General features: G+C 48.5%; 2 protein-coding genes across 4 annotated transcripts in view; one reads left to right on the top strand and one right to left on the bottom strand.

The window, feature by feature from the left end:
* SLK (STE20 like kinase) overlaps positions 1 to 7,032 on the top strand; it is a 51,942-nt gene extending 44,910 nt beyond the window's left edge. For all 3 annotated transcript variants that reach the window (XM_087764464.1, XM_009476026.2, XM_087764465.1), the window contains 2 exons: positions 1,301 to 1,414; positions 2,029 to 7,032. In XM_087764464.1, the coding sequence (XP_087620590.1) occupies positions 1,301 to 1,414; positions 2,029 to 2,175 (261 nt within the window). In that variant the 3' untranslated portion in view covers positions 2,176 to 7,032. The remainder of the gene's footprint in view (positions 1 to 1,300; positions 1,415 to 2,028) is intronic.
* Positions 7,033 to 8,335: 1,303 nt separating this feature from the next.
* Positions 8,336 to 14,183, bottom strand: part of COL17A1 (collagen type XVII alpha 1 chain) — a 41,086-nt gene continuing 35,238 nt past the window's right edge. Inside the window, exons 50-57 of the mRNA XM_087765199.1 lie at positions 13,332 to 13,421; positions 12,645 to 12,758; positions 12,240 to 12,392; positions 11,010 to 11,429; positions 10,681 to 10,821; positions 10,011 to 10,073; positions 9,706 to 9,777; positions 8,336 to 9,499 (exon numbers count right to left, since the gene is read on the bottom strand). Of these exons, the coding sequence (XP_087621325.1) occupies positions 9,450 to 9,499; positions 9,706 to 9,777; positions 10,011 to 10,073; positions 10,681 to 10,821; positions 11,010 to 11,429; positions 12,240 to 12,392; positions 12,645 to 12,758; positions 13,332 to 13,421 (1,103 nt within the window). The 3' untranslated portion in view covers positions 8,336 to 9,449. The remainder of the gene's footprint in view (positions 9,500 to 9,705; positions 9,778 to 10,010; positions 10,074 to 10,680; positions 10,822 to 11,009; positions 11,430 to 12,239; positions 12,393 to 12,644; positions 12,759 to 13,331; positions 13,422 to 14,183) is intronic.

The following is a 14,183-nucleotide window of genomic DNA, read 5'->3' on the forward strand; positions in this document are numbered from 1 at the left end:
ACAACATTTCCTTTTAACCTGATTTTGCTGAAATGTCATTAATCGGAGCAGAGGTAGGCAGCACCAGGCGTTACCCACAAGACGTTTGTAGCAGTACGTGGAATAAGGTGGTTTTTACAGAGTGCAGGCCGCTGTGTGTACTTTGAGCTTCTAGAAGGTACTTGGAAGGAATTCTCTCCTTGTGATAAGGAACTCTATTTTGTCCTTTCTGGTATGCACTTTGTAAAAGTTGCTGCTGTATACCAGAGGCCAGATCTCCTTTTCCGCTAAATCTTCTTTTCCCCGTTTCGGGGACACAGGGGAGTTTTAAAGCATTAAATGATCACCTGCTGATAACCTTTGCGTAGAGAAATCTTCCAAGGACCAGTGAAGCTAGTTCTGCTCTATTCAGTTTCTTGCATCCTGTGAAAGCAGTCCCTGGCTATGCCACTAATACGCCTCAGTAAATCCCCAAGTACCGTGGGAGTCTTGTGAGAGTTTCCGCTCAAGTAAAATTGAGCAGATTAGGGCGACTCTGAGCTTCACCGAGAAACACTGGCCCCCAGCTGCACTCAGGTCTGGCCAAGGCCTTGTTATTTTTGTACTCTGCATGAGACCCAGTTGGGACTGGAGCCCTAGAAACAAGAACATGGGGTTTAGAGACTGCCATTGCCGACTGCTCTTAAAAATCAAAGGTTTGATGTAGCCAAATGGTTAATGTTTTTTTTTCTTACCATGCTTCAAAAGTCCTCTGAAAGTTAGACAGAGGCATGTGTGCCTTACTGAGAGGAATGTGAAGCGGCTCTGTGGTTTGATTATCCTTTTCCTTTTTGTATAGGGAGTTCTGAGGCTACTTCTGCAAGCACATTTCTGTCCTCTCTACGCCCCTTTTGTTAGTCTCAGCTCCTTGGCACCAAGAGTTGAAATATTTCCAAAAAAACGACCTCCTTTTTAATGTAATCGATTTTAATGAATTATACAAACTGTCTTTAGAAAGCAAAGCAGAAATGCTGTATGACCTTGAAAAGCATTATTAGGCAGCGAAACACAGTTTTGAGTAACGCTGTCAGCTGCTGCCTTAATGATACGCAAGGGTATATTTGGATTTGCAAGTATTTCTTATCTCAATTGGTTCTGATGGCAAGATCAGCTTTTGATAATGCAGCCTCGTAACATACTTCTATCTTTTAATTATTCACGTCACTATTTACACGGACTAAGCTAATTAAAAAGGATTAGGACAACATATGTCGCTGTGCAAATGTTGAGTTGCCTAATCTGAATTAGTTTTACATAAGGATTATCTTTATCTTGTTTTAAGAATGAAAAATGCCATCTACTGGTTGAGCATGAGACTCAGAAGCTAAAAGAGCTAGATGAAGAGCACAGCCAAGAACTGAAGGAATGGAGAGAGAAATTGAGACCAAGAAAAAAGGTAAATCGGAGCAGTTTATGAATCGGAAAATAATCAAGAGTTGGATCTAGCGAATACAGACAATACAGGCAGTACCGCAGAGGAGGAGCATCAAGCTCCTGTACAAAACTGCGATACTTCACTGAATAATAAAAGACGTTTGAAAAAAATGTGCAAAAGCTGAGCAAAGGGCAGGTGCAACAAAAAAGGCTTGCGTGTTATCAGCCTCTTACGGTGGTCCCTCTTGCAGGGCTTGTGTGCATATTTGCATATAAAACTTCTTAGCTGGAGGTAAACCTGGTTTTAGGAATGTATTTCAGAAGCCAGTAGGTTGCTACAAAAATTGAGTGCTAAATAACAGATAGAGGGTGGTGGAGGTTGGTTTTGGGGTTTATATTTTATTTTAAAATGGAAAGTGCTGGATTTTCACACAGTGCAGAGAGTATCCTACAGGCAGGTGATGTTCTTGGCTTGCTGTGTCTTGGTTGTCTTGCAACTTCGTAATGGCTAGGTGATTTTTTTTTTTTTGTGATGGTGTGCGAAGTTACGATGTTACATCAGACGATACGTCACCAGTATAATAGGTTTCTTGTGCTTTGCCTTGTAATCCTATGACAATCTGATTTTGATTTTAGACGCTGGAAGAAGAATTTGCCAGAAAACTGCAGGAACAGGAAGTTTTCTTTAAAATGACTGGAGAATCCGAATGCCTTAACCCTTCAACACAAAGCCGGATTTCCAAATTCTATCCAATCCCCAGCCTTCACTCCACTGGGTCGTAACTCTGGGAACTGCTGTACGTTTTTTTTCATATTTGGGATTCTCCATCCTCATCGTCTAACCTGACTTAATCTGCGGTGTACATCAAAGGACCTAGCGCTTTTTGTTTTCAGTGGAGACAATCAGTGTCATGATCCGTTTCTTTGCTTCTCGGAATGGAAGAAAAGAAAAAAGATGTTGGTGTGTATAATGGTAACGTTATGTCCTTCAGATGTTTCAAGAATAAGTGGGTTTTTTATCTCAGTCTCAAAAAGTATGTCATCTATGGTTTTGACTTTAAGCCTAAAATATTAATTATACTCTTTCTGATCACAAAAAAATGGTTTCTCATGTGAACATTTAAACGGTGTGATATTACTTCTGCTACTGTGTTTTTAAGTGTCTGATTTCTCCACAAGAGAATTCCACAATGGAAACTGCCCTGAGAGGTTTAAAAGGTTATAATGTTGAGCAGTGTCTTCATAGCAAGGACTGAAACTGATTACTCGGAACATGCCAATAATGGGAAAAATAAACCCTTCTGCCTAAACACGATTGGTAAAAGCAGAAGCCTTTGCAACTTCTTTAAAAAGAAACCTCTGGCATAAATTAAACTGAGCTGATCTCCATGACATATTTTGTCCATTAGTTCCATAATGAAATGGGGTGCTAGTTTAATTAATACAGTGCCTGAAACACTTCGATATGCTAATCCTGGCAACAGGACAGCGTTTTGTCATTTAAAAAAACGAAACTCCTTAGCATTGTTGTTACTGTACAATACAGAAGATTTCTTGCTGCTACTGCCGTTTTTGTTGTAAATCCTCACCCTAAAATATTTTGCACTAAAATATGTAAAGGTGAAAGAAATGCTAACTTTAAAATGCACAGTTTATTATTTTCCTTAGCTATTGCAGGTGGTTAGTTCTACAAATTGAAAAACTGTAGAATGTATTTTTTAGAAAGCGGTGTGCGAAGTGCACGTGGTTTCTCTAACTGTACTGGGAATGGGTAGAGCCATTTTTCTGTTCTTACCAAAGCCTGTTCGTTTCAACTCCATCAGAAAAGTGGAGGTGGATGGTCATATTTATAAATAACCGTGGCTGAAGGCTGATTTGATTAGAAGTGTTAGATCGGATTTTTTTATTTTAGTCATTTTATAGAAAGATTTAAGTTAAATATATAGACAAACTACTTTACGAAGCTGGGTTTTTTGCTTTTGTGTTGCCACGTACTAACATAGGCAGTTTTTATTTTTCAGGTTCATAGATGTACAATAAGTTATTTACCTGACTGATCTGCAGTGGAAAAAATCTGAAATGCTTCTCGTATAGCTGGTAGGGAAATACAGCTGTATTAGGTCACTTTCACTGCACTCTTTTTGGTGGTTAGGGTTTGAGTCATATCAAGGCAGAATTATAAGCTGTACTTTGGTATGCTGGAGTTCAATTTGTAAAGTAGTGTTTGCTTTCTGCCAGTTGAGGCCTGACTTTCTAGGCTCCGTGGGTATCAACTGTAAACGTTTTGCTTTGCTAGCTTGCGTTAAACGTGCGCCTGGTGAACATCACGTGGTGTTCGTTTCATGGGAACAGTGTTGATGCATGTGAATGAACTCATAAATTAACACAGGACTTTAATCGGATGTGGTTGAAATCTTGGATGCTGAAATCCTTGGACGTTGAACCTTGTCAGTGAAGACACTTAAAATTTACAGCACAGTAAAAAAAATTGGAAAATGCATGTTTTAATTTAAATTTTGTAACTTTTTGATAGCATAATTACTTTAATAGCTAGCCTTAATTTCTGGCATTTTATTATATAAATGTGTATTGTGTACTGTTGTAAATTCACATGCCACATCTGTTGCTAAATGCGAAGTTCTTTAAATTGTTTATTTAGTAGGGTGAGAAATGTCTTTGAAGGCCTTTTACTTTTTAAGTTCCACCATCATAAATTGACTGTTACTAAAATAACATTAAATAATCTTCATCTCTGTATTTAACAGAATTTGTTTGCAATTGCATACGAAGCAGGCTCAGTGCTTTACTCGGGGAGTAGAAAGGGAGGCAGATTTCCCCTTCCGGATTATCTCCACCTTCATCCACATTAAATCCTCGGAGGGAAATGTTAATCTCCTTACATTTTTGGCAGTTTCGGTGATAACTCGCTAATAGATATTGGCATACTGTTTACCTCTGTCGAAATCTTTTAAATCTTTTATTTGAAGATCCTTTTCACACACGCCCCTGCCATCGGATCTCGCTGTAAATGGCACACACAAGTAACCGAGCTCTGTGGTGGAGGGAGGCATCGAACGTCGCGATTGAAGCCGCAGCGGCTGTTCGGGCAGGTCTCCAGGCGCGGAGCACTGCTAAGCCGTTGCAGCCTTGTGAACCGTGCTGAGAATTGCTACCAAGCGTGAAAATACGTTTTTCTGGGGGATAACAGGAACTAGCGTGGGTACTTACACATTTAGACTGATAAAATTGATTTTAAGCATTGCAGAACATGAAAGAGTTGTACAACATTATATCAATGTCAGAAAATTCGATTCAGATTAATTTAGTCTCACATAGGCCTGGAAGAGATCTCCTGAGATACACAATCCAATCTCTCTCCTGTCACATGTCACATCCCTTCATTAAAGTTAGAAGCTCCATCTCCAAGGTGTATTTTCCTTAGCCAAAACAATGTACTTTCTTACCGAGTCTTCGGCAGCTCTCATTTTCCCCATGTGCCCTTCAAAAGACGACCACAAATCAGTATTTGCTCCCCTTTGCGTTTTACTACATCATAAATACTGTCCACGGGAAAATGAACAAAGGCAATAAAACGCGTGAATTGCAGTGCAGTCTATTGGTTGTCCTCCTGTATTTACAACCGCTTCTCTCAAAAAATCCTGCCTGCAGGCCCACGGCCTCTGACAGATTCAGTCCTCACACCTTGTTCTTCCTGAGCTCTGAGAGCCGATGTCAGCACCTGCTGCGTCAGCTTTCCTGGGCCAGGGCCGCGTGCGTACGGGAGCCGGTGGCTTGAACAGTGACTAGAACTTCGCTTGCTCTTTGCGGGATCTCGCGGTCCTCTGCTACGGCAGCAGTGCCGGTAGCCCGGGGCGGTCTGCCTCACCGAGCCTCGCGTGGTCCTGCCGCCCCTCTGCTTATAATGGGCTGCTGCGCCTGGGGTAAATTCTGCACCGCCGCCGAGCGGGGGGGCCTGCGGGGGCCTGACCAGCCCTCTGTCAGCCCGTGCCCTCCTCCGGTCCCAGGGGAACTTCGCTGTTTACTCGGTTGAAGGGGAAGTATTCCAGCGTGTGTTTTCCTCTCTGATTCCCATAAACCAAATTTGTGTCTTTTTCCAAGCACTCTGCTGAAGCCATGAGAAGCATGCAGGCGTGAAAAGATACGCTGTCGAGGTTGGTGTGACTGATCAGATATATCCTGATTTAGGAAGGCTTTTTCTTCGGAAGGTGTTAACTGACTTTGACACCTGAGCTCAAATGCGGAGGTGGCAGGGCCGCACTGCCCCCAGCAGTGCCCTTCACCCAACCTGATGTTCCACATCACTTTTAAAATCCTGATGTTCATTCCCAGCTGCGTCCCTTATTTCAGACAAGGCTTTAAGCTAAGATCCTTTTAAAATTACATTCATGGGTATTCAGTATCTAATCAATCGCATGGTTTAAAAAAATCATTCTTCTGTCCTAGAGGACTTTCTCTATTATAAGTCCCTGCTACTGGATTTTTTTTCTTAATAACTAGGGAACTTAGCACCTTAACTAAGACAGAGCCAAGCAAAGCAGTGATGTAATTACTTTCATCACACCACGCTGTCTCTTATGACGGCAGTATCACATAGGAATTTTGATTCTCCACCTGAAACAGTACCTGTCTTGCAAGACGTGGTACATGAAAGATTTAAATAAATTCAGGCACTTGAATCCACTTTTAGGGAGCCTGATTTTCAGAGCTGCTGAGTAGCTGCAGCTCCTGGGACCTCCGAAATGCTCATCTTTGCTGAAAACCAGGACACAGGCTTAAATGCGCAACTAAGCTCGGTGCCAGTTGCTTCTGCGGAAGCACCGCTTTTTGGTTCATCTGCCCTGGGGGAGCGGGGCGAGTTCTGGAGGGCAGTGACAACGTGCTCACCCGAGGAGAGGGCAGGCAGGAGGAGTGTCGAGGGTTGGTCGCTACAGAGAGAACTTTCTGCTTTTTATGTTAGCATTTACAATCCGGTCATTTTACTTCAAAGATCTACTTCTGGATCTCAGAAACTTCCTCGCGTTGATGTGTCCACGCACATTTCCCATTCCCTGACTTGCGCCGTCAGCTTCACAGCAGATACAGAATGAGGGCGGAGAGAATTCACCTTCCTCATCCACAGGCAAGGCAGGGCCAGGATGTGTCTCAGTCTTACAAAAGATGATGAGGACAGATAGAGGGAAGGAGACGACAAAAGAAACTTTATAGTGTTCGTCTATATCGCTTGCAGAGCTTTCAGTTGTTCTCCATCCCCTTTCTCTCGCCTCAGTCCTCACATTTCATTTCTGAAGCTACTTCTGCGCTTCTGGCATCAGGGCGGTCTGCGGTAGAGCGTGCGAATCTGAGGCGCCTCTGCCCCGCGTTGTCCCAGCCCTTTGTTGCGTGTTTTGTGTTAACTGCAAACCGAGTTACTTTTGCCTTACAGAAAGCAACCAAAAATCATGAGGTGGATGAGTGACTGGCTAAGGGTCTCTGTGTACAGCTCATGGACGTGAACTTGCAGTAGCAGCCACACAGCAGGGTTATTTTTTGTCTTGTTTTTAAAAGTAATTTGATTTCATGGCTTTCTGTAGAATATTGTAATAATTCTGCTGTAAATACAATAAAATCAGAGTTTGCTGAGATGGCCTCTGTTTTGTTCATGGAAGACTTGCATGAAATACAAGCAATCTGTGAGTGAATGGCACAATTTAGAATTTTTAAAATAACTGAGTGTGAAAAGCACTTAACGTTGTGCAATGTGTGGCTCCCTGACTGGAATAGCTCGGGGCGGGAGTGCGGATTTAGCGCAAACCTAAAAGGCTGCTGTTTGCAGCGGCTGCCCTGCCCTGCCCATGGGAATTCAGCTTGGGGTTGCAGGAGCTCTGGTTCCTGCCCCCCGGTCTGTGGGTCCCCCCTCGTGACGGCCGCCCTTCCCGCTCAGGGGCAGGCCAAGGAACGAGGCGCCGCTGCCGGAGCCCCTGAGCCGCGGTCCCAGTGCCGCGGGCTGGACTACGAAGCAAATGAGTGGTTGTAGGGCTGCGGTGTCCCAGGCCGCTCTCGGCCTGCACCACAACACCTTACCGTGGTCCTGAGTAGTTCAGAGACATGGAAACACAGCTGCTGCCCTTAGACATGACAGCAAATGCTTCTGTTGTTGTTCTTGAGAGAGAATTAAAAGGAAATGTCTCATCTCAGCAGAGCCGGGTGGGGGAGCATGAATCACCCAGAGGGACGCAGGCTTTACTGGCAAACACCCCACAGTGCTGTGCTCTGAAAGCTGACCCGGGGCACACAGGCCTTTGCTCGGAACTCTCCTAAGCAATAAGGTGGGAAGAACACCAACACTTGACATTGCTAACACTGGAAATAAAAAGAGATGCTGGCTGTTTAAACCTGGACTGAAAACCAGCGATTCAAGCAAAGTTTTTTTGCTGTAAAGATGAGCCACTGACCTGCTTTGGCCAATTCCTGGAACTGAAGGAGCACTTGAGTGCGTGTGCGTGTGCATGTGTGTGTGCGCCATGCTAGGAGCTCCGTAAAGCTCCGATGTGGTGTCACGCACGCGGTGACCAGGCACGGTGCGAGGGGCTGCTGGCTGCCCTGGCTGCCTGAAACACCGGCCTCCGGCAGGCGGCACCTCGCAGCTCAGCCGTCACCCAGCCGTCAGCTTCCCCCACCCCAACGCCAAAACACTTCAACTCTGAGTTAACTCTGCCTCGCTGCAAGGAAGAAGACGACGGCTGTGGCACCCTGGGACAACGTGCTAACGGTGCCTGCTAACGTGCCTGGACACCGCCAATGCCCGCGAAGCAGCTCGGTGTCTGCCTGGGTCGCGCGCCAGTCACGAGAAACAAGGCAGCCGCCACCAAACCCACAAGGTGCGTCTGGCGCGGTCACAGCGAGGCCGGCGCCAACTGCCCAGTGTAACGCTGACCAGGCAAGCTTGGAGTGAAAACACACTTTAATTGGGCTGTTTACATTAAAAAATTGTTTCCCCAATGTTTAAAAAACAGAAAAAAAAATTACAGAAATATTTTAAAAAAAGATCAACAAATTATGTTCAAAAGTGCTTCAGTTCGGTCCCTGCGCACATCATGCCTCGCTGTGCTGCTGTGAACAGGCATCGCAAAGCACGTGCTGGCCCCGGCCCCCTGCCCAGACTTGCGTGCGCTGTACCCCGTTGCTGCCTGAGCCCCCCGTAACCGCCCATCCCAGGAGCTGGGCTCGGGAGTGGGGTTAACGGACACGGAGCACTAGCGCGTCACAAACCCGCGCAGCTGGGAGGGCATCGCTTTCCAAAGCGGGTCACGGGCCGGGCTGCTAGTGGGTGCTGACCCCAGCGCTCTGAGAGCTCTACAGAGGGGACCCGACGGCGCAGACACCGGCACCACCAGGCAGCTGGGGGGGAAGGCAGGACCCGGCTAGTTCTCCCTGTGTCACCTGCTAGGCTGCAGCAGCCAGGCACTGGTCACTGTTTGGGGAACCTCAGTGCAGCGTGCCCCTTCCCAGGGACCCCCGAGCCACAGCCCCACTCAGTACCGCCAGCACCCGTGTCCCCAGGTCCGGCCGCTTAGGGCCGGCACAGCAGAGATTGCGGCGAGGAAAGCTCAGTGCGGTGAGCAAGCTTAGTCCCAGGGTTTCTTATGGGGCCTTTTGTCCTGTGGGCTGAACCTGATCTCTGAAAAATCATGTGTTTGGTGGGGGAGGGATGGGGTTTTTTTTCTTTTTTCTCGGATAGCTGGTTTTTACACAGCTGGGAGTAATACAAGAAGCTGGGACTGGGTGTGGCAGGGAGCCCTCGTCAGCCCAACGACACACAAGCCTGGGAACTCAGGGGCGCTAAGCCGAACATCAGCAAGAGGAGCAAATACCCACGGTCGGGCCAGGCTGGACACGTAACAGAGCCATTCAAATCTCAGCAGTGACACTGAACTATCAAGTCTAAGTGGTTAGCTGATGGGCAAGGGCGTTTTAGCATTAAGGCAGTGAAGATTCAGGCTAATTCTCTACAGGCTGCTGGGAACGCTGCCCCGTGCAGAACTGAGCTGGCTCTTTCTTTAAACCCCAACACTTCTTCTTTTTCTTCTGCCAACATACACTTGTTCACCTGGGGACAAGAAGGTCAAAGGGAGGGTTATTTGAAAAGTTCATGTGGGGAAAAAAAAGACAAAAGAACCAAAACAAACAAACAAAAAAAAAAAAACGGGGCCACGTGGGTTTTCCAGTGGTTCACAGAGATGGGCTGGTGCCTGGGGAATCCTCCACTCCCTGACAGGCAAACCCTGCTCTCCCGGGGACGGCAGATGTTCATACCTTTCTCTCCTTTCTCTCCTTTTGGTCCCCTGTTCCCATGGCGTCCTGGCGGGCCCATCGGTCCGGGGTCACCTGAAGGAATGAGGAGACCAAGGTTGCCCTTGAGCATGACTGGCCCACGAACAGGGACAGGCCAGGGTAAGGAAGACCACGTCAGGACAATGCTTGGGCTGAGATCCTGAAGGTGCCACCTCCACTGTGGGGAGGCTGTGACCTCGAGCAGCCCAGTGCGGACTACCTCTGCAGACACAGCGACACTTCCCGGGCATTACAGCACTTGAAAGGGAAAGGATGGCAAGTCTTACCCTTGGGTCCAGGATAACCCCTCTCCCCCTTTTCACCGGGTGGCCCCTGGATGGTACCATATGCTGGAGAGAGAAATGAAGGAGAGGATGAATGAGTGGGACAAACCACTTGCAGAGGGCTCTGTGCTGACTTAGAGAAGCCGTGAGTCACGCTGGAAGGCCATTTCTCTAGGTTAGATGGGATTAGACTGACTGAGAGCAGTTTTTTAAAAAATGGTTTTGGTCCCAGCGAAGCCCTGGGGCAGGCTGTGATCTTGTTTCACCAGCACTGCTCTGCCACCCTCTCCGGATGTCCTGGCTGTCACCTGGGCTGGAGCTGGCCCATGCTCAGGCAGGGGAATTTGAGAACAGAGTGAGCCACTGTCTCCTGTTGCCCTACATGTGCCAGCCCAGCCATGCTAAAATGGGCCACAGGGGTTGCAAGCACAGTGGCCTTCAGGGTTTGGGATGCGTTTCCTACAAGTAGTAGGAAAACCTGATGTCCTGCCTAATGATGAGACTGCACCTCCCCAGCAAGGGAGGAAGGGGATGGAAAGACTATCTGCCTCCAGCTTTGTATCTTGACCATATTTTTGCAGCACACAAAAGGTGAAATGATCACTAGGCCTACGAGAGGTTGGAGAGATCTCATACGCATGAGCCAGAAACACTACGTCAATATGTCACTTACTTCTAAAGAAGTCCATGAGGTCCTCGGTGACATTGCCATAGGCTGCAAAAACCCTGCTGATGCCAGGGGGACCAGGAGGGCCTGGGGGACCTGCGGGTCCCTGGGCAGTGTAAGACATCAGGTCCTGGAGAATACCTCGGCCTGCAGAATTAAAGATGTCATTTGACAGGAGCTCTGGGCAAACTGGCTGGATGCTGAGGTGGGAAGGTGTAAGGGAGAGCTGTAGGCAGCAGGAAGGGTGAGGGAAGTGAACAGTGTGACACCAGGCATGGGGTTAGGCGTTGTGGGCTGGGACAGGGAGGGTCAGGTCAAGCAGGCATTCCACTCACTCTGTAGGCTCTCTGACACGCGGAGTGCCAGCTCGTTGTAATCCAGGGAACCAGTGAAGGAGTTGCCGTAGGATCTGCTTGAACCTGCTGATCTCCCGTGTGATTCCTCCTCTGTCAGCAGTGCATCGAAAGCTCCATCATTGCCCATGGAGGCACCATAAGAGCCATCGCTGCCTGTTGAGGCACTGTAAGACGACATCCTGCTCATGGAGCTGCTATATGAGCTGCCTGTGCCCAGTGCTCCCCCATGGGATCCCTCAGCACCAAGAGATCCTCCATGCAACCGCTCGGAAGTCCGTAACCCTTGGTATGATGAAGACATAGACCCGGCCACCAAGCCACTATCTCCTTTGGGTCCTGGTGGTCCCCGTGGCCCAGGGGGTCCAGGCGGCCCTGAGATGTAGCTTCGAACTTCATCACCTGCAAAATACAAGAGGGGGGACTTCAGGGACACTGGGATACCTGGGCCCCCCAGGCTTGGCAGAGGCCCTGTGCTACCACCCGAATGAAGACTGGAGCGTGAAATTCTGTCCCGCCAATCATTGCAGTAACTCTCATCCAGTGCCATTTCTCAGGCAGCAGGCATGTATGTCAACCTTGATCTCTACAGATGGCATGACACCCTCCTCCTTCCCATCTCTCCCACAATTTTGGGTGCCCAACCTTGGAAACATGCCAAATGATTTTGCAGAAGGGCACACTCCTCTCAGGCTGATTTCAGCACCTCTGCCAAAATGGCTGTTCTGTGACCAGTCTCCCACAAGCGAGGGGATCCCCATGTTTTTGAAAGGCTGCCCCGGATGACTTGCCAGCATGAGAGCTCAGATCAACGCTGCTTCCCAGCTGGCTCAGTGCTGCCCTCCAACCCCTACATCATCCATTGCTCTGTAGGCAGGTGTTTGTCAAAGAAAATGCTTTTCCCACGGCAAAACACTGCAGGTAACCTTACTAGGGACTCGCTGTTCAGTACAGGCCAATCGTAACTGCCCAGCGCCTGTCCCTTTTGGCTCACAACACGGACTTTTGCCTTGCAGTCGGACTGAGAGGAGACAAGCCTATGGGGTGCAGCGTAGTCCTGCGTAGCCCTGGCTGTAGGGGTAAGGTGTTGCTGCAGCCCCAGTTCAGGGAAGGCTCCTACAGGGCTGCCTCAGCTGTGGCAGAGCCAGCAGCCTACACAAGGCAAAGCATGGCGTGGGGTGTGTGCAGGGAGGATGGATGGCATCCCCTTACTCTTCAGGTACTGGATCAGCTCGCTCCTGAACTCGTCACTGTGGGTGATGTCAGCATAGGACAGGAGGCCAGTTCCTGAGAAGCCTGGTGGTCCTGGAGGGCCAGGAGGGCCAGGTGGACCCCGGACTCCAGAGAGGGAGGAGTATCCCACACCTTGAGAGAGAGGAAGAATTATTTTCTGACAGTGAGTGGACAAAGACACATGTCTGGGGATCTTGAAAGTTTAAAGGCTCCAAGCCCAACTTCCATCCTTTTCCAGCTGATGTTGATGAGATTTGTTCTTAAAGTGACCTTGTTCTCAGTGGGCAGTCACAGCCCCTGGTAAGTTAAATCTCAGTCTCAGTCCCCCCCCAGCACCCACAAACAGAATCTCCCTGCCAGCTGTGAGAAACACAAGTGCCTTACTCTGTAGGTAAGCAGAGATGTCCTCCAGAGAGGCGCCAGGTGATCCAGGGATCCCTGGAGGTCCTGGGGGCCCTGCAGGACCAGGGGACCCAATAAGACCACCGAATTCAGAGTCTGTAAGACACAAGGGAAGAAAAGGAGTCACCCAAACCACCTCAACGCTGATGAACCTTCCCTGACAATACAGGTAATGCCAGCTACAGCCAAGTGTAGGGCGCTTTTTTCTCCCCAGCACCTTCTGGTGCAGCCTTCCTGGTGCACCGCACCTCCCTGTGTGTAGATGTCACATTGGGAAGTCAGGAGATCCCAAAGAGGGATCCCTATTCTCCAAATAGGGAAGTCCCTATTTTTTTAATATACTTTTAAAAAGTGGCATAAGAAATTCCTTTATGCTGCAGAGTTTGGAGAAGACAAAGGGCTTCTCCATCCCCATCCCCAAGACAACACCTTGCTGCTACTGCTTTCCACAGGAGCACAGTGATCTGTCTGCAGCCCCTCACAGTCTGCACAGGTCCTGGCAGAGCCGGAGGCTTGCACTGCTGCTAATTAAGGCAGAGGGACCATCGGAGTCTCATAGAGCGTTATTTGTGGTGATGGGCAAAAAGGGAAATTCTGTGACTAAGCCTGTAAAAAAAGATCCTGGGGGTGTGCAGGGACCTGTGGAGGGGAGTAAAGAAGTTGGCTTACTTCGCAGGTATGCTGTCAGGTCACTGTAAGATATACCAGGTGTTCCTGGAGGCCCAGGTGGTCCAGGAAGCCCAATGCTCATCCCAGAACCTACAAAATCAAACAGATCCAAGAGCAGCACATTATCAAAACAGGCTGTTACAGTGTGAGCAGATAGGCTGCAGGGCTTGTTCACAGGCAATGCAGGAGGGACTCCTGCAGGGTGGAGTGTTCCCATCAGCAGATTGTGCTGGGAAGCAGGGCTCAAGCCTTGTTCTGGACTGGAGTTAAAACTTGCCCCGTCAATCCCAATACAAGGGCACCTGCAGACAGGCAGGCATCAGGCCTCTATTCTTGACAAAAGCTCTGCGCATCTCGCGAACCCCTGACACGGGGGCTGGGGGCCACCCCAGGACATGTAGCTTAGCTGTGACCCACTGGCTGATGCATGTGCTGCTCTCCCTGTGTCTGCCTATCTGTAAGCAGCTCTGGTGCAAAACTTTGCACCTTTGTGATACACTTCAATGAAATGTCCTTGCTGATAAAATGCAGCTGTCCTGCTTGAGCTGTTGGGCTGCTGCTGTTAATCAGCAGGTTCCTGCTTCCAGAGCCAAAGAGGAAATTCCCACCATCTTTGGAGCAGCCTATTAGTGGGATCTGGTCTCCAAGGGCAGTTCAGAGAGAGTAAGCATGGACCAGGCCTTGCTTTTAAGCAGATAGTTGCAGCTACCAGGATTAGGCAGTTTAGAACTGCTGGTGGGGATGCTCCAGAGTCCTCTCTGTTCGACAGTTCTTACATGCCATATCATCACCCCTTTACAGATGGGAAAACGAAGCAGAGAGGTGGAATTTGTTTCAACTAACTCCAGACTT

This window comes from Nipponia nippon, unplaced genomic scaffold, assembly GCF_047370975.1.
Source record: "Nipponia nippon isolate SJK-2023a ecotype South Korea unplaced genomic scaffold, ASM4737097v1 scaffold_3, whole genome shotgun sequence".
NCBI lineage: Eukaryota > Metazoa > Chordata > Aves > Pelecaniformes > Threskiornithidae > Nipponia > Nipponia nippon.